Genomic DNA, 23,274 nt, shown 5'->3' with positions numbered 1-23,274 from the left:
GTCCTGCAGGAGAGCCAGCTGCTTGAAGCAGCACTGGAGACAAACTTTGACTTTTTGACTCTGGCCAGCGTTGCTTGGGTCCTTGTGGTGAGACAGGGTGCCCTGCGTGTGCTCAGCACCAGATCTGCCCCTGGGGCCAAGTGTGGCCACATATAGACAGGCCCAACCACAGAGGCTCAGTGATGTGGACTCCTGAGGTCTAATGGGATCAGATGGGTGTGGGGGGGTTGGGGGGGGCTGCTGGAGGGGATTCTAACAGGTGAGGGTTGCAAGGAGGTGGTAGGTATGTCTCCAGGTTTAGCAAGGGCTTTGAGAACAACAGAAGCAGGCACCAGTCCCTGCTGTGCACCTGCCAGCTGTGTGGCCCTGGGCAGATCACTTGCCCCCTCTGAGCCTCAGATTCTTATCTGTAAAATGGAGATAATACTATGTATCTCCTAGGGCTCCTGGTGGGAACTGAATGGGCTAATGTGCATAAAGCACTAGGTGCACAGTAACTCAGTTGTGATGTGGTTACTATTGTAACTTTTCCTACTAGATTCAAAGACCAGGCAACCAATTTGTATTGAAAAGGTTGAGCAGCAAAAAGAAGCCTCAGTCCCTGGAGGAAAGGCTCCAGGTCTCTGTTGAAGAGTCTGAGGTTGGGACAGGTCACCTAGGCCAGAGGTGAGGCCAGGAGAAGGGCCAGAAGCCATGCCCAATGAATGGGAGCCTGAGAAACAGACCAGCCACACAGGAGGCTGGACTGGTGCCATGACCCTACGTGATAGGCCAGAGTACTTTAAACCCCTCCTACTTTAGGTCAGGATTGGTCGACAGTCTTTGTGGAGTAAGGCTTAGTAGGAGGGTTTGCAGAGAGAAGGTGCAGGTCTGGGACTCTGGGTGGGTCTTATGCTAGTGGTCTTGAGTCTTGACTGAGTGGCTGCTGTGCATCTTGGGCTCTAAGGGGGGAGGGGGGTGGGGTGGCGGTGGTTCAAAGGTGGGTGGGAGAAAGTGCTCACAGCCTAGCTGGAGAGATGGGGTGGGAATGAGTGAGAAGCCAGATGCAGGCTGTACGTGCTCACACTTGAGTGAGTGGAAATGGGGTTAGAAGAGGTCAGAGGAGTGAGAGATGTGAGGCGGGGGGTGGGGGGGGTGGGGAGGTGTGGCTTGAATCAGCTTTTCAGGAATGGTTAGATAGGCAGGGTGGGAGGGGAGCAGCGCAAGTGAGGCCACCGAGGCAGGAACCACAGGGTTTGCCTAGAAGACAGAAAGGGCTCAGTTGGTCTGGTGTGGATATTTTCTTTGTTCAAAAGAGGGGGGAGTGAGACTGGAAGGCCAACCCATAGAGACCTTGAAGGTCAGCCTTGTGGGCTGGCACTGTACCCAGCTGGCAGTAGAGTGACATTTGTTCTCGTTGGATGGCTGAGCTTGTGCCAACCTAGGAAGATAGGAGTGGGGGCACATGGGGAGAATCAAAATGGGGAGGGTGTGGGCTTCAAGTCAGCTAAGGCTTGGGAGGACGGCCCCTTGCTCCCTTGGCTGGCGATATGTGACATTATAAGCAGAAAACCCCTTTAGTCGTTGGCCTAGACATGCCGCCTTGAAAGAGGTCTCAGGTCATCAGCGGGCAGGCCTGCCTTTGAACCTAGACCTTCTGTGGGATTGAGGACAACCTCTTCTTCCCCCCAGTCCTCAGTTTCCTCCTCTGTAAACTGGGCACAATGCAATATGTCTCCCAGGATGAATGTGAGGATTAAGTGAGAGAAAAAGGAAAGTGTCTAGCTCAATGCTTGGAGCATAGTAGGTGCTCCATAGATGGTGTTCCCTTCCCCACCTTCTACTGTGTGGCTGTCACAGAGCTGGACACAGAGTCTGGCCCTCCAGTCACCTTCACTTAGATAGCGTTCCTGTTGTCAGAGGTCATTCATCCATCCATCCATCCATTCCTTCATTCATTGTTCAGTCATTCAAGCTTCATTTCTGAGCATGTACCATGTGCCAAGTGCTGGGACAGAGTTGAATTAGACCACTGGTCCTTGGTCTAGAAGTTTATTTACTCATTCATTCAGCACATCCATGGAGACTGACTGTGTGCTTTGGCTGGGCAGAGGTGGGTGTTGGGGGTAAAGTGAGCATGGCTGGTGGGCAAGGGGGTGGGGAGGGGGAAGAATCAGCCCCATAGATCACACCTCTGGGTTCGGGAAGAGCAGGAACCCAGAGAAGACGCTGTTGGCGCCTTCAATGCCCAGCAGGGAGTTCTTTTCGGTGGCCTGCAGAAAGACGTTCTCCCCCTCCGCCAGCTTGAGGACGATGCCGCCCGTGGTGACTTGGAAGGTGTTCTGGACATAGTCACAGAACGTGACCACCTTCTGCATGCGGTCACGGCCCCGCATGAGGTTCACACACAGGTTCCCTCGAGAGCTGGCATGGTAGGTGAAGTAGTAGAGGCCAGGCACCCTGCAGACGAACTTGCCACTACGAGGTTCATAATTGTTGTTCGTGTTGGTGATCACGTGCTCAAAGCGGATGGCCTGGTCCTTCCGCAGGGGTGTGTTGATGGTCCGTGTGGCAGAGAAGGCAACTTTCTGTGTAGCCTTGTAGTCTCCCGATTCACCCTTGGGGCCACGGGCTCCAGGAGGCCCTGGGGTGCCTTTGGGGCCCACAGGGCCCTTGGGACCGACTTTTCCTGGTTTCCCTGGAATCCCTGGGTCCCCCTTCTCTCCAAACTCGCCATGGTCTCCAGCCAGCCCTGGTATCCCTGGAAAATCAGAGACAAGGGATCACCAAAAACTAAAGGAAGGGGCCCTGGGCTAAGAGGCAGGGAGCTTGGCTCAGTGACCTTGGACAGGCCCTGCTCCTCTCCGGGCCTCCGCTTCTCATGTGTGAAAAAGGGGGGTTCGTCACAGGGCCTCCAAGTCCTCTTCCAGCCCAGCTTTCCGAGCATGTGATGTGCTTGGCTGCAACAGGGACTGAGGCCCGTGGGGTGGAAGCAGGGTTTCCCTAAGGAAGGTGCTGGGCCAGCCCTCCTCACTAGCCCATACACCACCCTTGCTCAGGCTTAAGCCTGGAGGCCAGATAATTATTGGCACCCACGCTGTCCCTCTCTGTTCCCTCCCCCGTGGCTGACATCCCTAACCAGTCACTCAGTCTTTCTCGTTGAACTTGGAAGGGGAGCTTAGAATCCTCCCATTCCACCACTCCAAGCAGCCACTGCCCTCTGCCGCCCCCCCCCCCCCATTTGGCACACACAAGATAAAACCTCTTTCCCATAGACTGGCAGAGGTTAGGGGCTGAGAACATGGGTTCAGGGGACAGAGAGATGCGCTTTTCACATCACATCTGTCATTATGAGTTGTGCCACCTTGTCTGAGTCAGATTCTCTGAGGCTCCGCTTCCTCATCTGTAAAATGGGGATGATGAGATTTTGTGGGTTTGTGAGGATTAGATGCGATTATTTGGGGAGAGTGGTTGGTTGGCTATGGGTAAATGAATGTATGTACTAAATTTCACAGGGGCCACTTCATGGCAGGAAGTCTCCTTAGAACCCTGGGACAACCCCACAAAAGTATCACTGTCCGCATTTTCCTGGTGAGGAAAGAGCAATTCCAAGAGGTGACGTCACTTACCCTGGAAGTAACCCAGGACCGTGTGACTGAGGTGGGACCCTCTCTCTACCTGGATTTAGTGGGCTCGTCTCAGCCTCAGCATTTACTGGGCTCTTTTGGGCAAGTCAATAGCCTTTCTGGAGATCAGCTTTCCCATCTGTAAAACCGGAATCCAAATTCCCTCCTTGCAAACTTATTGCAAGGGCTCCACCAGCTGATGGATTTACAAGTGTTTTTGCAATCTCTAAAGTGGGCAACTGTGACTTGAGAGGCAGGAGGCGCGGCCTCAGTCTGTGACGCCACATGTATCCCCAAAGTACACAGCACCTTTCTCTCCTTTTACCCCTGGTGTCCCAGGTGTGCCATCAGTTCCTGGTACCCCAGGAATGCCCGGGATCCCAGGAATGGCCGGGTGCCCGGTGCAGCTCTGGGCCTGGGAGACATCTAGGGGACCCAGGAGCAGCAGCAGGAGCACCAGGGGGCCGCCGCGCGAGGTCTTCATCACCGTGCTGTCGTGGCTGCTTCCTGGGGGAGGGGCAGGAAGAAGATGCGGTAGGTTACTACTGTGGGGACTTCTCACTTTCTTTAAAAAATGTATCCATTTAGTCATTCATTCATTGGTTTGTTTGCTCGTTCATTTTTTCAGTCGCTTGTGTGTTCGCTGAGTGGGTCCTGTCCTCCAGACCCTGCTCTGAGGGCTGCGGGTGCCATGGTGAGCACACAGACACGGCACCTGCCTTTGTGGAGCCGACAGTCCAGGGTAAGATAAACGATAAGCAGGTCAACATACAAGTGAACAGAACTAGTTGGAGGCGGTGAGTCCACAGGGAGCTGGGGTGGGAGCAGCTGCTTTTGTGAGGGAAAGTTTTCTAGACGGGGAGGCATCTCTGAAAAGTGAAGGTGCAGAAAGGGCCGGGGTGAGAATGTTGGCGGGGGGTGGGGGAAGGACAGCAGGGGCAGAGCAGGGGGAGGGGTCAGGGCCTGGCGGTGTGGTCTGCAGGTTCTGGATTGTATGCTAAGCGTTCTCATTCATTAGAGCTTCTAAATTTAGGGCGCCTGCGCTGCTTTCACGGAGAACCACTTCACATCCTCAGCGCAGCCCCGCGAAGAAGGAGCTGTTGTTGCTACACCAAAGAGGACCCTGGTGGAAGCTCGGGGTACCAGGTCACTTGCTTGGAGTCACATGGGAAGGATGGCAGCCAGGACTCAAACCCAAGCCCGTCTGTCACTAATGCCGGTGTCCCTGCCAGCTTACCAGCCCACGTCTTATGGCAGGATATTCTTGGGTCCCTCCAAAGGCTGTGGGCCCTGGCGGGAGGGTGGCACTGGTCCCTCCTTAACCCCAGAGAACAAGGAGAAGCCGTGGGCCATCTTGAGCCGGTGGGCCCAGCCGGCGCCGCATGGCATTAATCCTCAGGTTGGACCCAACCTTAAACCTCATCTAGTCCGACCCTTAGCTTATTATTTTTTAAAATCAAGCTGACCTTCACTAACATAAATCTGATCGTTTTAAAGGGAACATTTTGGTGTCATTTAGCGCATTCACAATGTTGTGCACCCACCATCACTATTTAGTTCCAAAACATTTCACCGCCCCAGATGAAACTCTGTACTCAGTTACCCACCCCCCACTCCCATGTCCCCTGCTGCCCCCGACAGCTGCTAAGCTGCTCTCTAACTCTGTGGATTTACCTATGCTGGATATTTAATATAAATTGAATCATACAATATGTGACCTTTTGTGTCTGGCTTATTTCACTCAGCATAATGTTCTTAAGGTTCATCTGTGCTGTAGTCTGTATCAGTACTTTATTTCTTTTTATGGCTGAATAACATTCTGTTGTATGGGCATATTACAACTTGTTTATCCTGTCATTACTAATGGGCATTTGGGAAATTTACACCTTTTGGCTACTGTGAATAGTGCTGCTATGAACATCCATGTACAAGATTTGTTTGAATACCTCTTTTTAATTCTTTTTAATTCTACCTAGCAATGGAATTACTAGAATTACTGCCTGGGGTTTTCTGGTTAATTCTGTGTTTAACTTTTTGAGGAACTGTTAGCCTACTGTTTAGCCTCCTCAATAACATCTCTGCCGAGGGCTCTTCCATCCATAACTTGCACCGCCTCAGTAACAGGTAGCTCACTACTTCACCAGAGCAGCCCATTCTACCTTTGCCCAGATCCAGTCTTCCCATCCTTCAAACCTTGGGTCAAAACCTTTCTCCCTCAGAAAGTCTTCTCATTACCCCTCCGTCCACAGAGTCTGGCCGTTTCCTGCGTTTAAGATGGGAGCGTGGCGCGGTCCCCGCACACCTCCCAGGACAACTGTGGGGACTCGGGTGGGGCTGCGGCTGGGGAGGAATCCCAGGGTTCCCTGCTCCCGTTCAGACCTGCTGCCCCTGCTGCTGCTGCCAGATCCTCACAGCCCTCTGGGGAAAGAGGTTGTGATTATTTTCCCATGTTGCAAGTGGGGAAACTGAGGCTTCAACATTAGAAAGCAACCTGCCCACAGTTACCAGGGAGTTTGTATTGGCCAAACTCCTCTCATCTCTGCCTCACGCTGGCTGGGCCGACCCAGAATTTGGTGCGTGGAGGCCTTCATGGGACCAGAACAACCTGCCAGGTTTTGGCTCAGGTGCTCAGAAAACCAGCCCCACCGCTTCCGTCTGGTTCTCATCGATCCGTTGCCCAAAGCACTGCGTTATGCCAGGCTCTGGGCTGGCAGGCTGCACAGGGGGCTGTGACCAGGACGGAGAGTGGCTGGCTTGGGCTCGGCCATGCTCCGGAGAGAGAGTGATTCAGGGGACTCTGCTTATTTTTGAATGACCATCAGTTCCCACTGTAGCTGAAGGTTTCACAAAATGACAGTTTGACAATGTTAATAATCCACGTGTTGAGCACTTAGCAGGTACCAGGCTCTGTGCCAAACACTCAACACACCATGATCTCATTGAATACGGTCCCTACAACAGCCTCTTGAGAAAGGCACTCCTGATTTCTCATTTGACAGATGAGGAAACTGGGCACAGAAACAACAAGAACCTCGATCAAGTTCTCGCAGCCCCGTGGGGCTGGGATTCAAACCCACGCCCATTGGGCCGTAACACTCACAGGGTGTTAGGTTAGGAGGCTGCGGTACTTGGTGGTTGCAAACATGGGTCTTGCAGCCAGAAGGCCCGACAGGAGGTGCTACTGTGCGGGCTGCACTTGGAGCCGTGCTGCGTCCCAGGCCAGTGCCCGGTGAAGGAGGCTGTTGTCATTGCTGTTGCTGTTAGGCAGCAAATGCACACCAGTGGTGAGGGGCCTGGGGTGTCATAAGGAAATCAACTGCCAGGGTCCCCATCAGGCCTCTGCTACTTCTTAGCTAAGGGCCTCAGGCCGGTCACTTCTCCTCTCTGGCCACGGTTGCTCCTATAAAATGGGCTAATACTACTCTCTACCTCATAGGGTTGGTGGGAGCACAGGTGCATTAGGGCTTACGACAGGGTCAGGCATACCAGAAACGCTTACTGAATATTAGTTACTTTTAAAATTATCCCCATCAGCCCTGGCTGGTGTGGCTCAGTGGATTGAGTGCTGGTCTGCGAAACAAAGGGTCGCTAGTTCGATTCCCAGGCAGGACGCATGCCTGGGTTGCGGGCCAGGTCCCCAGTGGGAGACATGCAAGAGGCAACCACATATTGTTATTTCTCTCCCTCTCTTTCTCCTTCCCTTCCCCTCTCTCTAAATCTCTCTAAAAATAAATAAATAAAATAATAAAATAAATAAAATAAAAATATTCAAAAAAAATTGTTCCCATCATCTAAGAATCCCATCCTCTATGAAAGAGGATCGGTCCCTTTGAGAGGTTGGGCTCAGGGAAAGGGGGCATCTCAGGGGTAGAGAGAGTCCACCAGGGAGGTGGGGGTGTCGGGGAGCCGGGTCCTGACCTTTGATGAGACTCAGGCTTCTTGGGGAAGTGGGAGGAAGGGGAGTAGGTTGTTGGAAGATCTGGGTTCTGGTTCATTGTAGGGGCTGCTGAGTCTCATCTGGTGTGGCCCCCCACTGCCTTTTCCAGGCGTGACCGCCATCAGCCTTGCCCCTTCCTCATGCCTTTCCCTGCATCGCTGGCCCTTCTGTCTCCTTCCAGCCCCAACAATTCCTTTATCCCTGACGTGGAGCCAGGCCAACTTGACCTTGAACCTTCCACCCTTTCTGCTGCTACCTCCCTGTGTGACCTCAGGCAAGAGCCCGAACCGCTCTGAGCCTCTTTGGAAAAGCTAATTTCTACCTGACAGGGCTGCCAGAGGATGAAATGAGATGGGACCTAAAAAAATAAAAATAAAAAAGAGGCCCCTGGTGTGGTACAAGTCAAACGTTTCCTTTGAAAGAGCCATGCTAAGCTTTCTCAGCAGAATGCGAGGAAGTAAGAGAAGGCAGGTGATGGAGAAATGCTGTGCTGAGTGGAGGGGGACCTGGGTTCTGACATCCCTCTGCCTTTGATGTCTTGACCCAGATGGTTTGCTAAACACTGGGTGATCTTGACCTCCTTTAGGGCACATAGACCCCTGAAAGTTTCTGTTATCCCCAGCGAGGGTCTCAGGCGAGAGGTTGTAGGACTTGCCCCCGATCACCAGCACTTAAGAGGTAGAAGCAGGACTCAGCCTGAGTCCTGGTGACCACAAAGCCCTTACACAGGTGGCTCCCATTTTAGGCTGCCTCCCCATCACCTGGGCCCTAGGTAGCTGCCGATCCCCAAGTTCACTTCCAGAGAATGTGATTCCCCAGGTCTAGGCCCAGGCAGGAGTCCGCACTGTGGGAATCACCACCCTCCGCCCTGCTGCTCCTGCCAGCCAGTGCCCCCACGTACTGAGCCCCATACTCACCTGGAAACCTGGTGTCCAGTGATGCCGTTTGGCTGCACAGCAGTGGGACCAGGAGCCGCGAGCCCAGTGCTCTCAGTCCAAAGCGGAAGTTCCATTCCCCAGAGACGGAAGGGCTTTCCCTTGACAGCCCCCTCCCATGGGCTCAGCAGGCTGTTCCCCCTCCTGGTCAGCCGATGCTCACCCTGTCCTGCTGCCTTCAGGCAGTTTCAGGTCCTGTTTCTACAATGTGGAGGGACTTACTGTAAACAGGGCGGACCGGTGGTGAGCTTGGTTTCGCCAGCTCAGCAGCCCTGGAGGGAACAGGCTGTCCTGGTAGAATGCCCACAGCTGGTGGTTCGGCCCCAGGGCCCCTGACCTCACGATCTTCCAAGGGAACAGGGGTGTTCCTCCGTGAAATGAAAACATGGCCGGCCTGGCACCTGGGCGCTGGATTTGGAGTCAGAAACCTTGATTCATAACCTGGTTCTGCCACTTACCAGCTGAACATTCTCAGCCAGAGGAGCCCAAGGGAGTTCCATTTCCTCTGTTACATGATGGGACCATAATTACACCTGCTCTAGGAATCACACGGGGCGCTGAGGGGCTCAGATGGGCCAGCGGAGGAGAAGGGAGGGCAAGCTGTGAGGTGCATGTCCCTGTTCATTGTCACTAGCATGCCACGTCCCAGGCTTTCTCTTTCAGGGCATCTCTTCTCTGCTCTCTTCCCATTCTGCACCCTTGCTCTTTCCCTGTTCTCAGAAAAATAATCCAATAATGAAGAATGAATTTTAAATGTGGTCATTATTTATTTATACCAGCAGGACTTGAAGCTGGTGACAACAATAAGCACAGGCAGGGGCCTGTTTCTTGTGGATCTTGGAAGCACACCAAGTTAGAGCTGGAGAGGGGCTTGGAGGCCACCCAGACCACCCCCCTCATTTCAAAGATGGGGAAACTGAGGCCCGGAGGGTGCCCTGCACGGGAAGAAAGAGCCACGAGCAGGTCAGCCCTGGTTCCTGCGCCGTCCACGGAGCACCTCTCCTACTGGGAGAGACCCGTGTGAACCCAGTGACACATGGTTTCATTGTTGCTGTGATAAATGTCACTGAAGAAAGGAGTAAATGCTGGAGCCCAGAACTCATGTAAGTGGCAGATGCAGGACCCGGAGCCAGGCATCTGGCACCAGATTCCAGCCCCTTTCTGGGGCTGCATCTCAGGCGACATGATACCCTGTTCGGGGTTGGTCACCCAGCAAGCACTGGAGCTGGTGCAGGTCACGTGGCCCGTCATGATGTCTATTCTCGGAGATGGAAAATCGTTGGGCCTGTGGACGCTGCCTGATGGGACTTGTTAACTGCAGTGTGTGATAGGAAAATGGAAGAGTAGTTTGATAAAACCGAAAGGACTCAGGCCTGGGTGAGCATGGGTTGGTGGTGGGTGCAGGGAAGGGAGAGGGGGATGAGTCGGTTGCAGGTCCAGGAGTCCGTCTGAGGGTTCCTGAGGCCATTTGGGCCTGGCCTCTAATTCTGTGGTGGCCGATGGCAATGGGAAAGAATGGGACTGAGCCTGGGGTACAAGCAGCGCAGAGGAGGTAGAGGCATGGCTCTGGAGTCGATCTCTCCCAAATTTGAATTCCAGCCCTGCCTTTTTCTGCTACGTGGCCTCAGGTACATTTACCGACCTCCTGAGTTTGGTGTGGGCGGGGGACAGTAAGGGGCCCAGCTGAGTGCTCGGCCCTTGGTGGGCACAATGCAAACCTGGGAAAAGTATGATTTATGTGAAGGGCCAGAATTCTTGGAGCCTGGGAACGTAGGAGATATGCCTGGATCAGGGGGAGGATTAGACCAGGGATAAGGAACAAGGGGTCTCTGGGTTTTAGCCCCGGAGTGGGAATCAGCTGAGGTCCGTGCCCATAGAATTGCTGACTCACATCCATTCTTGAAGAAAGAAATCAAGATCCTCTCAATCTCCAGTGGCGTGAGAGATTCCTTCCAGCTTGGGTGTCTCATTCTGGCTCCTGTCCTACTCCCACATCCCCCTCGCCTGCCCCCCGTAAAAGTGCTCCCCCATTCCTCTCAGCCCAGCGGAGAAGCTGGTGTTTTCAGAGACCTGTCTCTCCTGACAAAGAGACAACCACAGGGAAACAATTACGGAAAATAAAAACGGCACTGAAACTGCCATTTCCAAAGTACAGGTTTCTGATCTGACACGGAGGCCTACATAAATGGCATATTGATTTTTTTAAGCAGAAGAGAACTGAGAAGAAAGACAGATCACCGTGGGCACTGCTAAGTGGCTGATGGAGGGGCGCTGAGAACAGAGCGGCCCGTGACCCCGGCTGTGTCCCTGTCAGACGCACCCGGGCTCCGTCAACCAGGCAGGGCTCTGTTCTTGCTTTGTGTGCGTGTCCTTATCTGTCCCTTCTTCCCTACCACGTACAGGCACGTGTCAAAGCGGCCCTGCCCTCGAGGAGGCTTATGCTTCAGCGGGGGAGGCCGATCTGTAAGTGAATGAATGCATGGAAGCCAGTTGGCGTACCACGAGAAATTGGCTTCACCTGGACCCACAGTTCTGTCCTCCCTGAACCTTTATTTAAAAAGAAAAAAACCCTTGGGTCCAGAAATATGTGTTTGTTTGTTTGTTTGTTTTGTAAATAAGGCTACAGGTAGTTATGTTGCAACATCAGGTTTGGGAGGCTGGACTCTAAAGGGTCACGATTTTGTGGTCCAAGTCTGTGACGGGCACTGTGGGAACACGAAGGAGAGTATCAGAGAAGGCTTCGTGGAGGAGGTGATCTTTGTGTTGAATCCTGATCTTTGAGTGTATAGTGTATCCAGGTGGATGGAGGAGTTGTATGAGTGAGGCGGGGACTGTCAGGACGAAGGGAACACCACAGGCAAAGGCTCGGAGGCGTGAAAGAGCCCGTCTCAGGAACAAAGGTGCAAAAGTGGATGGAGGTGGTTGTAGGGCGGGACTCAAGCCACTTCTCTTACGGCCCGCCGCCACTGGCCAGGGCCTCCGCGAGCTCTGTGAAGACTCGTGGAACCGAGCTCAGATCCCAGCCAGGCTGGGCAGGTTGTTGCAGATCTGAGTGAGTCTCCCTGGGCTCCAAGGCCAGGCCTGCAGTCTGCACAGGAAGGTCAAACTTTTTCTTTTCCAACCTGAACTGTCAATTCCTTTTCCACAGGGAAAGTATTGCGGCTGATGGCCTCCTAGTCCTGCAACAGGGATCGTGGTGGCTGGGCCCCTCCGGCAGGACCCTCACAGTCAAGTCCTGACAGCTTGCAGGCAGCGGTGGTTTTAGGTGGTCTCTTGGGGGCTCCCAGAGTCTGTTGGATGTCCGGGAGGTAGACTCTCTCTTTCTCTCTCTCTAACCTGTGCATGCCCACCACAGAGCTTGGCTATGACTACTAAATAATTTAATAGATTGGTTAGCATAATGCCTAGTGCATAGTAAGAATTCAATAATCTTAGCTCTTAGGATGTTTTTATTCACTTATTCATTTACTTTCTTAGTCATTTATTTACCCACTTACACATTCATTCATTCACCCCAATTCACTCATTCATTTCAACACAAATTCATTGTACATCTCTTTGTCTATGCCGGGCTTCCCTGAGCCCAAACCCCTCCTGTGACAGGGGCTCCTGAAATTCAGCATAGGTCAACATAAGTCTGGGAATTCAAACACACTCCCATTTACCGGTGAGCACAGATACTTCTAATGACAGCAGTGCCTCTCACAAGTGACAGCAGATGGCCCCTTGGGGACCCCTTATAGTCTTCAGCCACACTTGACCATCTCGCTCCCAAATGGCCTAATGTCTCACCATTGGCACCAACTTTTACTGAGCCCTGACGAGATGCCCTGTGTGAGCCTAGAGCCGACAGACAGCTGTGGCAGGTGCATCTCTGAAGGTGGAGAGACCTGCTTCTTCAAGGTGGCAGAGAGGAATCAGAGCCATACGTATTCATTGATTTAATCATTTATTTGTATGTCTCCCTGAGTCTTTCAACACTTAAAAAAAGGAACGAGAGTACCAGAGGTGTTGGTTAAGTGTCAAAGCAGTGGATCCTGCAGGAACTCAGAGAAGGGAGGGCGCTCAGGGGGTGGGTGTCAGGGAGGGCTTTCTGGAGGAGGAGTCCATCAGGTGGGGAGAGTGGCCTGAGCAAGGGCGTGGCACAGCGGGTCCACGCAAGAAAGCTGAGGGAGGTGGGGTGGCCGGGGGCAGGAGTGGACGCACCCCCCTAGTCAGGGAAGAGCAGGAAGCCGGAGAAGACGCTGTCAGAGCCCTCTGTGCCCACCATGCCGTTGTAGTCGTTGACCGCCAGCCACACCTGGTCTCCCACCAGCAAACGCAGCAGCACACCGCCGGAGCTGACCTGCTTGGTGTTGGACATGTGGTCACAGAAGGTGATCACCTTGATGTTGTTGCGGTACAGCAGCACGCACAGGTTGGCCGTCTGTGATGTGTGGTAGACGAAATAGTAAAGGCCGGGGACTTTGCAGGTGAACTTGCCCGAGCTTGTGTCATAATCCCCCTGTGGGTTAGTGATGACCGTGTTGAACTTGACCACGCTGTTCTCTGTTGGGTACTGGACTGTCTGCCGTGTGACCGTGAACACTGACTGGTGCTTCTGCTTGTATCTGCCTTCCTCTCCTGGCTCCCCGGGGGCGCCCATGAGTCCAGGGATCCCTGGCAGCCCGGGGGCTCCCATGGGGCCATTTTTCCCAGGAATGCCAGGTGTGCCGGCTTCTCCCTTCTGACCCTTGGGTCCTCGTGTCCCAGGAATAGCTGGGATTCCTGGGGAGAAAGCAGGCAGGAAGGAAGTGATGGGGCAGGGGACAGGGGAGGGGGATGCTGGGTCTGGCCTCCGGGGCACCCGCCACTGGGGTTTGGTCTCTGGAATCTCTTTCCACCAGACGCACTATCCACCTGGGAGCAGTGTGCAGGGAACAGCCTATAAGCTGGTCAGAGGGTTCATGGCCTGCCCCCTGCCCCCACCGCATACAGACTTGCCTTCTGACCTTGGCAAAGACACCTGTCTCTTGGCCTCAGTCTCCGCATTTGTGATGAAGAGGGTAGGACTAGCCAGCTCAGGGGTCGTCAACGGTGGGATCTCACTGTGTCAGACTGTCAGCCACGGGCAGCATGCTGCCTCAGAGCCCTTCTATTCAGCCTATTTAGAGCCTAACATTAAAAAATTCAGACCTCACCTAAAAGTCTAGTTTTTCTTGACAAAAACCAGAAGGTTGGTCAGACGCAAACTTCCCGGGAAGCTCATGAAACTTGTTCCAATTTCTATTACTGGCATTGGCCCCTTCAAGAGCCTTTGCCTAGTTTTATATATATAAAGTTTTTAAAATTTTTATGTTAAAATAATTACATATTCACAGAAAGTTGGGGGGAAAAAAAGGCAAGAAGGTCCCATGGGTTTTTCACTGATTTCCCCAGCGGCCCGTCTTGCCTACCTACAGCACCAAGTCAAACCCAGACGTGGGCCTTCGCGTGATTCCCAGAGCTCTGCTTTCGCACGCTGTGTGTGTGTGTGTGTGTGTGTGTGTGTAGTTCTAATGCAATTTTGTGGCATGCGTAGATTTGTGTAATACCCCCTTCATGCAATCAAATGTGTCCCTAATTTTGTATTCTTTTTCATAAAGAGGGCCTTCAAATTTCACAAGTTTCCGAGCCCTACAAACCCTCTCTCTGTTCCCCAGGCCAGCTTAGTATGAGGGGACCACCGGATGGGGACAAAGCAAAGCTGCCCCTTGAAGGGGGCTGCTCTCTCCGGCTCCCCCAACCCAACTCAGCCCACTTCAGCCCCTTATGACAGCCAGCCTGGTTCAACTTGACTCACTTTGAAGATGGGACAATGAAGGCCAGAGACTTGGCCAAGGCTATGTAGCTGGTAAGAGGTGGAGTCAGGACTCAAAGTCAAGTCAGAATGTCTGATTCTTGTTACCACCCCGATCATCTGCGCCTCTGTGAGATTTTTCTGCCCTTGTTGAAACCATACTCATCTTTTAGGGCCTGATGTGTTTCCTCTGCCAGGAAGCCCTCTCTGACCACCCCTGCCTGCCCTCCTGGCTGCTTCCTCCTCTAGCTTCCTTAGGGGCGGATGTCTGTGCAAACCCATTTGTGACAGATTCTCTACATGTTTTGTGGGACCTTTTAGGTCCCAAGGTTAGGAGTCGGAGCTCAGGACCCAACAGACCTAGGTATCAGGCTGTGTGACCATGGGCAGGTGATTTCCCCTCTCTGAGCCTCTTTTGCCCAGTTGAGATAAGGGCATAAGGGACCGGACCCTGCAGAGCCACTGGAGAGTGGGATGGGAGAATGCCCGTGCCGGACACCTCACAGGAAGTACTCAGTAAATGGCTGTCAGCGATGCTGAGCAGGGCCTCGTCTCATCCTTCGAGATGCCATCCAGCATCTGATTGGGAGGGGCAGGACTCAGCAGTGGGGAGGGGGCCTGAGAGGCAGTGGACGGTAGTGGTTAAGGCAACAGCCTTTGGAGTTGGATAGGATTCTACTGTGTGACTTCAGACAGGTTACTCAATCTCCCTGAACCTCAGCTTTGACATTCATCAAAGGGGAGTAAATCACTTCTTCAAAGGATTTTGGCCACAGTTTTGCTCACTTGCAAAAGAGTTAACAACTTTATCAGCCCCACTTGGAACCATGCCTGGCACAAGGAGGAGCTCCAGAATCGGTGGCCCTCTGCCACCCCGGGCAGTGAGATGGCCAGAGGCAGCCGGAAGACAGGGTCTCCCCATAATGGCACACCTGGGGGTCCTCATTCAGCTCACCCTGAATTGGAGAATTTCTTCTGGAATGTCAGTAAAATTCCATTCCATTGCCAAGAGGGAAGATGACAGGAGGCAAAATTCCTAAGGACATTCCTCTCCACTGGCTCCCCACCCCCGCACCCCCTGCCTCCCCCATCACCCCTGCCCAACCCCACCCCAGTCGCACACATGCCACCTCCAAACACACTCTACCTCCCAGATGTGCACCTACTTTCCAATGAGGCACCAAAGACTCCAGTCTCTCCCAGCACCAGCCCCGATCACGGCCTCAGCCCCCTTTACCTGGGCGGGAGCTTGCCCGTGAATCTCCGGTAGAAGGTCCTATGGCTGTGATCCCGACTTCTCACCCCCACCCTCCAACTGCCCAGATCTTAGGGAGAAGGTGAGCACAGATTTCTGGTGAAAACAATGATCGCAGCAGGAATAACCACCATGGCCTACGCTTCCCAATGCCTACCATGTGTTCAGTACTGTTTTTATAACTTAATCATCATAGCTCCCCTGTGCAGTAGGCACTACGACCTCCCCATTTGACAGCCGAGGAAATGGAGGCACCAGATGGTAAGTAAGTGCCTGGCACAAGTTCACACAGTGGGAAGTGGTGGGGCTGGTATTTGAACCCTGCTCGTCTGTGCATTGTTTACATTCCATGTGTGGGTTCCATCTTCCCCAGGGGTCCATGTTGCAAGGTGAGTAGTAGAGAGGTTGTAACAAAACAATAGCTTAGTGTTTTGGAGTTTGCCAGAGGTTTCCCCGTGGATCCTGTCCTGTGATCCTCTCTGCTGCCTTGTGGGCGGGTGCCTGTCTTCCCTCCCTAAGCTCAGATGAGGAACCCCTGGGGGGCCTCGGGCCTGGGCTCCGAGAACAGGGGCGCTACACCTGTCGTGGGAGCTGGACTCTGCCCTGGGAGCGGGTGTGGCAGGAGGGACCAGGCTCCTTGCCATCAGGTTGCTGTCCTCCTTTCCCCAGGTCTGCCCCTGCGGCCGGGCCCCGGGTGGCCCCCCCGCCACGAGGCCAGCCGGCTCACCTGGTTCACCCTTGGGCCCTTGCAGTCCGTCGTGCCCATCCTTCCCTGGGGCCCCGGGCAGGCCCGGCATGCCGGGGATCCCGTAGCATTGTGTGCTGGCCTGGCTCTCGGGTGGCAGTGCCGCCAGCAGCAGCAGCAGCAGCAGGTTTAGTCCAAGGTGGGGCCAGGAGCTGGAGCCCCTGTCCATCCTGGGGAAGGAGCTGGATGGGGAGAGCTGGGTCGGCCCACCCAGCCCCTCACTCACCCTCCTAACCCTCTCGCTCCTCAGGGCTCCTCCTTCTCCGCCCTCAGGAACCTACCTCCCTTCCCTGGGCCCCCCACCCCTCAGGGACCGCACCATGGATGGAAGGGCAGTGGGGTGATGTCTTTGAGCTCAGGCCCCCAGCTTAGCGGGGGTGGGGACCCCCCTTTCTCTCACAAATCAGGCAGTCCCTGGGGCCGTGCTGGGGGAAGGTGGTGGGGGAAGTATCTACCCTTTGCCCTCACCTGGACAGGGGTCCTGGCCTCACCTGGGGGTAGGAGGTTTCTGGTCTGGTCACTGAGACGTCTTCCGACCTGCTTCCCTCTCCAAGGCAGGAGGACACGTCTCAGAGTGGGCGCAGCAGGGAGGGCCCCGCGCGGAATGCACGGCCCCCGCCTCTCACCCCCACCCCGTCCCACATCCCCTTTCCCACATTTTCTCCTGACTCAATACTTTCTTTGGGTGCTGAGCCAGGCTGACCACAGGGACACTCCTGGGTCCCCCCACTCGGGGTCATGAGTGTCTGAAATGAGGAAACGTCCACCGCCCCGGATCTGGCGGAGGGCGTGTGCGCGCCTGTGCCTGGTAAACACCAGCCTGCTGGGCAGACTTCCCCTGGAGACAAGCTCGGCCCATCTGATGTCCACCCCCGCTTGTTGCCATTTGCAGTGCTCAGACTCAGTTGTTTCACAACATCCCCCGGAGGAAGTTATAACCTCCTGTTACAGATGAGGAAACTGAGGCTCAGGGAGGTGAAAGTGTTTGCCCAAAGTCACGCTGTGTGTGTTTTCTTGGGGTCCAAAGCCTTGCTCTGACCCCTCTGCTTAGCTGCCCACAGAAACAAGCTTCATATGCACTTGTCAAGTGGCAGGCCTTCTTCTAGAAACTTCCATATGCCCCCCCACCCCGGCCCCATATCACAGTTGGGGGTGGACGCCCAGGATGGGTAAGCTTTGATGGCGGGCAGCCGGCGGCATTGTTCAGACTCCCCTGGCTACTGTCAGTGGCCTCGGGGGTTTATTTCCGCCCCCTTTCCCTGAGGCCTCCAGCAAACCGCTGACCCTACCCAGGTCTGTCTCCCATCCATTCACTGGATGGTGGAGAAGGCCGACCAGGGCTTTGCACACTGGTGCCTCTCCCTTTGCCAGGGCCCCGATGAGCTCACCTTCCCTGCCAGTGCCGCCTCCCTCACCTGCATCCCCGGCACCCCTGCCTCTGGTCTGGGGGCCTCCTGGGGCCGGTGAGGGGTTGCCAGTCAGGGTCGGGCTGGCCAAGCTGAGAGAGGCGCCCTCCTCTCTTCCTCTTCTCCTTATACAAGATTCCAGGGAGGAAGGAGGTGTCAGGCAGTAGAGGGTCCCGACCCTGCCCCCATTCCTGCCACCTATGTCATTCAGCGTCGGTTCTTGCTCTGCGAATGGGGGGTCCCACTGGCTCTCAAGCAGGGCTGTCGTGAGGACTCCATGTGATAGATACACACGATACTTAGTCCTGTGCTGGGCATGCGCAGGAGTTCAGATTCCTGCCCCAGCCTCCCCAAGTGACCCTCAGGGCCTCAGCCTCCCTACCGGCTCCTCCGCGCTCTGGCACGAGGCTGCAGAGTGTGGGACCAGAGCAAAGGTGTGAGTGCGCTTGGCCCTGGGAGTCTGGGGTGGGGGGAATGCATGGATTTCACCCGAGCTCCCATCTTCCTCCCCTCATGTGCGCCTGGGTCTGCTTTTTCCAGCAGATGGCAGCCTCTGCCTGTGCTCGGCACTTCCCTGCCCCGCCCGCTGGTCCAGCTGGGTCCCTTCCTTCCAGAGGGGGCAGTGACTTGCCTGGCAGAGGTGTGTACATATGGGTGGAATTCAGGGTGAGGCAGAGCCAGCAACCGCTATTTCTATAGCCTGGTCTCTCCTGCCCCCTTGGGGCTCCACCGCTGACATTTTCTTTGTCTCACTGCAATGAGAGAAGCCCTCCACTCCAGGGTCAGGCAGAGCTGGTTCAAATCTAGGCCCTGCCACTTCCTGGCAGCGTGACCTTGAATCAATGTCTTCCTTCTCTGAGCTTCAGTGTCCTCATCGATTTTTCTGGGGTTAAACGCATCGGTGACCGTGAATAGTCCAGCATAGAGCAGATGCTTGAAGACTTGTTTCTCTTCCCAGTCCAGGGGTGGGTGTGTTCTGGGGGGCAGGAGCATCCTTAGGGCAAAGCGGGGACCCAGTGGGGGCTGAGGGCCCTGTAGAGTCCAGCCCTGCCCCAGGGCTCCAGGGGGTGCCTCCCTTCTTCCTGACTCCAAAGGCTTTTGGCTGGGCTGCCCCAGGAGAGGGTCCTGGCTGTGTGTTGGAGGCAGGGGTGGTGCGTTTTGTGTACTTGAGACTCCGAGGCTGCTTGTGTGTCAGCTAGTGGTTGGGGAAGACAGTTCTTGTAGGGTGACAGCAGTGCGTGGGCAAACATGGGCATTTCTAAGGCACGTACGTGTTGGAGGGAGTAGAGGACATATACGCCTATGTGCCAGGGGTGTATCTGGGGCACCTGTCTCAAGGTGTGTTTGTAAGAGCACTTCGGATGGTTTACAGGGGGCCCTCAGGTGTGTAGGTGTGTGAGGCAGGGGTGTGTAGGTGGGACAGCACATGTCCTTCCAGGTAGCTCTGTGGGTTTGTTGGCATAACCCATGTGGATGTCCAGGGGGTGTGCACGGGTGTGTCTAAGAAAGTGGGTTTGTGCTGAGGGGGAGATCGTGTGGCCGTGTTCTAGTGAGGAGTGGACAAGTCTTGGTCCAGGAATGTGGGGAGGCGTGCATTTGTGGTGAGTGTGTGTGTGCATGTGCGTAGGCGTAGCATAAAGACAAAACCGGCTCCCTCTGGGAAAATGCACAGGGCATTGGACACGTTCAGGACTGAATTCTGCTCTCCTTATTTTTCTCACATACGAAGGACGTACTGGACCAGCTGCTCGCTCCTGAGCAGCTCCTGGATGGGCTGAGTGGGACCTTGGGAATGAGCCATGAACACTCCAGACCCGCCATGCCAAGCCCTGTCTCAGGCACTAAGCCCAGCAGGCCAGCAGCCCCAGCCTCCATGCTGGCCAGGTTTGAAGCGCAGGGTTGGACTCCGGAAGCTGCCTTTGGAGAGGACTGCTGGATGCCCTTGGGCCAATTGCTCCCCCTCTCTGAGCCCTGCCCCTGCCTTTCCGGTCATTTGTCACATGTGTGGCTGTGAAGGCTGACAAGGGTAGCAGGTCAACACCCAGGCTCAGGCACTAGGGAGACTTGGAGTTAAATCCTGACTCCTCCCCTCAAACACTGAGCTGGGCTTGATGTCTGCGCCAATGCTCAGCCTCTGTTTTATTACCTGTAAAATAGGGTCATAAAACCCACTCCAGAGCTCGACTAAAGATTATACAAAATGTAATAATGGCCAAAACTCATGGAGCCCTTACAATGAAGCAGGTACTGCACTGCTCTTTTCACATATTAAGTCATTTAATCCTCCCTCAAGCCTCTGAGGTAGCTGCTATTATTATTCCCACTTTAAAAACTGGAGAATTGAGGTTCACTGAAGTCACATAACCTGTGCACAATTGGACCACTAGTAAGTGGCAGCCTTGGGACTTGAACCCAAGCTGATGAGGCTCCCAAGACCTGTCAAATTGTCATTCTTATGCCTCCCTCCCAATGCTCAGGGTAGCAACTGAATCTCAAGCCAGCAGACATGGACACAGGTATTTATTCCAGGAAGCACTCCAGGAAATGATTTTTCTTCAGCTAAAGCCACAGCACTCCACTTGACAGAGCAGAGCAGAGACACCAGGGAGGCTGAGCGAGTGGGCCCGGGTCACACAGCAGGAAGCAGATGAGGCCAGGGGTGAAGACGGGTCCTGCTCTTGTTCAGGTGGATGGGAAGATGAGGAAGCCGCTGAAGACGCTGTCCGCCTCGGAACCCTGATAGATACGGCCCTTTACAGGGTCTTTTTCGATCCAGACCTGGTCTCCTCTCTGAAGCTGGAGCACCGTGCCCCCAGACACCACCTGGAAGGTTCCCTTGCTGTTGGCATCACAGAAGCCCAAGGTGCGGATGCTCTGGCCCCTCTTGGAGGACACGATGTACAGGCAGATGTCCCATTTGGACACCACCTGGAAGGTGAAGTAGTAGTAGCCTGGCACAGCGCAGACGAATCGGCCCGAGTGGCTCTCGTACCGATCTTCCTCGTTGGTGATGACGGTGTCAAAGATGACCACGTTGCCGCCCGTTGGGGGGTTCCGCCTCACGGCCGAGAAGGCTGGTCGTGGCTGGTCATTGATATTCCCCGGGCTGCCCTTGTTGCCCTTCCGTCCTGGGATGCCAGGGGCACCAATGGGACCACTGGGTCCTGGGTAGCCCATTTTGCCAGGGCTTCCGGGGGGCCCAGGGTCCCCCTGGTCTCCTTTAAGACCTCGGATGCCTGTCCGGATGCCAGAGGCCCCTGTGGGGAGGAAGACCAGATTGGGAGTGAGAGTCTAGTGTCTGCTCGTCCTTGGGAAGATGGCTGGGACCCTGGATGCTGTGGGTGGGATAGTGGATAGGGATGTGCCTGGGCCTTCAAGACATTGGTTCTGGCTGGCTTTGTGACCTTGGGCAAGTATCTCAACCTCTCTGAGCCTGATTCTTTATCGATAAAATGGATAGAAGCGTGAACAAGCATGAGGGGAAGTGTCACATTCTGTGAAAAGCAGGACACAGGCTTCACTGCTGTGCTTCTGCCCATGGACCTGCACTCCGCACGCAGTTTTGCGGTGCCTACATACAAATCGTTACAGACATCTCTGCAGATCTTCCTGGTCTGCTACGGACCGCGAGGTCAGCAGGGTTACACAAGACTTTCCTTGCCCACTTTGGTCATGTCCTCCCCTCTTTCCCTTCACCCCCAGGCTTTTCATGCAAATTCACGCCTGAACAGGCTGGAAAGGAGGAGGAGGGAGAGAATGGGGGGGGGGTAGATGAAAAGAAGCAAAAAGGATAGTTTCCATTAAGTGATACCTCTCTATATGCCAAGTGGGGTTATTTCTCTATTTTACAGATGAGGAAACTGAGTCTCAGAGAGGGTCACACAGCAAGACAAGGGCTCCAAGTCTAAAACCTGAGGCATTAATCATTCTGGCAAAAACGACCAAGGACAGGGTACTGCGTGAGGACCAATCTTTATTGCTTGCCGTGACCCATTCCCCAGAGGAGGGAGACAAGGCCAGGGAAAGAGGGCCCAAGCAGTTAGGAGGATATGGAGAGGCCTGGGGGTCTGGGGACACAGCCCAGGGAGAAGGCTGCCCCATCCCTCAGATTATGGGACCAGGTGAGACTGGAGGGGCTTTACGTGGGGGTTCAGGTGGGCTCCTGCTCTTTGGTGCCGCCCCCAAGCGTCCATCCTGGAGCCCAGGCCAGGTAAAGCGATGAAGGGCTGGGGTCTAGAGGGAGGTACTCACCTGGCTCCCCTCGCTCCCCCTTGAGGCCTGGCCGCCCGGGTCGGCCTGGTCTTCCTGCAACCCCGTTCTCCCCATTCGGTGCTCGGCAAACGTCCTGGGTCACCGTAGAGGCCAGGGACATGGCCAGCACACCAACCACCAGCCAGCCCCACGGGGCTTCCATGATGCCACTGTAGAGACACGGCAGGGTCTGGGAAGCCGGACGTCACACACTCGGGAACACCCAGTTCACATACTTGAATCCCCCCTCACAATGATACATCCACACCCCCTTCCAGCTCCAGGGAACGCAAACTTTTATATAGAACCACAAACTCACACAGATGCACACACGCAACTGAGCATACCCATATAATCACACACTCAGACACACAAACAGCCTCTCGCTCACACTCTGCTGGACATGCAGGCCGACACCCAGAGAGACTCCATCCCTCACTCACCTGGACACACACGTTCATATACTCCTACGGATGATCAATTCCATTGAACAAACATTTATTGAGAGGCTGCTCCCTATTTAATTAACACTCTCTCACCCAGATGGCAGAACTGCACATACGCACAGGAATTCACAAACACCCGACGATTCATCTGCTCGCTCCCCTCCACACTCGTCCTCTTTCAGGCTGACTGTCACCCACTGTCCCTCCCTGTGGGACCCCTCTGCTGGGCTCTGAACCTCTCAGCCTTTTCCAGCTTCTTGTGTTTTGGGGGATCAGGACCCAGAAACTCTGGTTAGAGCTGATGGGTCTGTGTCACCACCTCCCACCGTCCCCAAGTCCAAGGAGTTAAGGCCTCCCCCACTCAATGATTCTGGGTCCTGAATAAGTGTCCCACCCCACCCTATCCCGGTGCAGACCAGCTAGACGTGCTCTCCCACCCTGCCAGCCTCAGTGGCCCAGCCCCTGGGCCTGCTCCCCAGCTCTGGTCTGCACAGCCCCCTCCCTCTTGGGCCCTGGCCTCACCTGCCTTGGGTGGTCAACTCAACTGGATGATCCTGCTGTCTACCCAGGGACCTCTGTGGGACACCCAGCAGGGTGATGCCGGCCAGTGGCCAAGTTTCACATCCCTTCCCACTTCCCCTTCTCCTTCTCTGGACCTGCCCCTGGCATTGCCTCAGGGGCCTGAGGCTGACTGGGGACATTTTGAGCAGACTTCAGCAAGACTGGGACATTGAACGTCCTACCCCAAGCCACAGTGGGTGTGGGGGCAGGGACAGCAGGCAGGAGTCTGTGAGGACGGAGGGCTGTGGAGGGTATCCTGGGCAGGACTGGTAGAATCAGTCACTTGTAAGACATCCTTAGGATTTGAAAGCAACC

General features: G+C 54.7%; 3 protein-coding genes across 8 annotated transcripts; all 3 read right to left on the bottom strand.

Moving 5' to 3' along the window:
- Positions 1-2,018: 2,018 nt before the first annotated feature.
- Positions 2,019-8,634, bottom strand: C1QB (complement C1q B chain). Its single transcript, XM_054571699.1, has 3 exons — positions 8,460-8,634; positions 3,915-4,112; positions 2,019-2,740 (listed from the first exon to the last, which is right to left on the bottom strand). The coding sequence occupies exons 2-3, from the start codon at positions 4,087-4,089 to the stop codon at positions 2,166-2,168; spliced, it is 750 nt and encodes a 249-aa protein (XP_054427674.1). The 5' UTR covers positions 4,090-4,112; positions 8,460-8,634; the 3' UTR covers positions 2,019-2,165.
- Positions 8,635-12,399: 3,765 nt separating this feature from the next.
- C1QC (complement C1q C chain) lies at positions 12,400-16,919 on the bottom strand. Of its 6 annotated transcripts, none has more exons than XM_054571456.1 (3): positions 16,787-16,919; positions 16,278-16,477; positions 12,400-13,244 (listed from the first exon to the last, which is right to left on the bottom strand). In XM_054571456.1, exons 2-3 carry the CDS (start codon positions 16,462-16,464, stop codon positions 12,688-12,690), a joined length of 744 nt encoding a protein of 247 aa, XP_054427431.1. In that variant the 5' UTR covers positions 16,465-16,477; positions 16,787-16,919; the 3' UTR covers positions 12,400-12,687. The 6 variants fall into 6 exon arrangements, with proteins under 6 accessions (XP_054427431.1, XP_054427435.1, XP_054427433.1 ...); XM_054571460.1 differs by having other exon boundaries at positions 16,278-16,491; positions 16,764-16,897; XM_054571458.1 differs by having other exon boundaries at positions 16,278-16,465; positions 16,787-16,896.
- Positions 16,920-20,184: 3,265 nt separating this feature from the next.
- Positions 20,185-23,008, bottom strand: C1QA (complement C1q A chain). Its single transcript, XM_054571455.1, has 3 exons — positions 22,921-23,008; positions 21,953-22,122; positions 20,185-20,958 (listed from the first exon to the last, which is right to left on the bottom strand). Exons 2-3 carry the CDS (start codon positions 22,113-22,115, stop codon positions 20,384-20,386), a joined length of 738 nt encoding a protein of 245 aa, XP_054427430.1. The 5' UTR covers positions 22,116-22,122; positions 22,921-23,008; the 3' UTR covers positions 20,185-20,383.
- Between the last annotated feature and the right edge of the window lie 266 nt (positions 23,009-23,274).

This window comes from Pteronotus mesoamericanus, unplaced genomic scaffold, assembly GCF_021234165.1.
Source record: "Pteronotus mesoamericanus isolate MK-2021 breed Mesoamerican mustached bat unplaced genomic scaffold, CSHL_Meso_final contig_221, whole genome shotgun sequence".
NCBI classification, from domain to species: Eukaryota; Metazoa; Chordata; class Mammalia; order Chiroptera; family Mormoopidae; genus Pteronotus; species Pteronotus mesoamericanus.
This window is presented reverse-complemented; position numbering and strand designations above follow the sequence as displayed.

Bases quoted from the DNA above. Each gene is read 5' to 3' on its own strand.
- C1QC (XM_054571456.1), bottom strand. From the start codon at position 16,464: ATGGACAGGGGCTCCAGCTCCTGGCCCCACCTTGGACTAAACCTGCTG. The intron at 13,245-16,277 runs GTGAGCCGGCTG...CTTTCTCCCCAG, and splicing joins AGGGCCCAAGGGTGAACCAG to GAATCCCAGCTATTCCTGGG.
- C1QA (XM_054571455.1), bottom strand. From the start codon at position 22,115: ATGGAAGCCCCGTGGGGCTGGCTGGTGGTTGGTGTGCTGGCCATGTCC. The intron at 20,959-21,952 runs GTGAGTACCTCC...TCCTCCCCACAG, and splicing joins GGGGGAGCGAGGGGAGCCAG to GGGCCTCTGGCATCCGGACA.
- C1QB (XM_054571699.1), bottom strand. From the start codon at position 4,089: ATGAAGACCTCGCGCGGCGGCCCCCTGGTGCTCCTGCTGCTGCTCCTG. The intron at 2,741-3,914 runs GTGCTGTGTACT...CTGATTTTCCAG, and splicing joins AGGGGTAAAAGGAGAGAAAG to GGATACCAGGGCTGGCTGGA.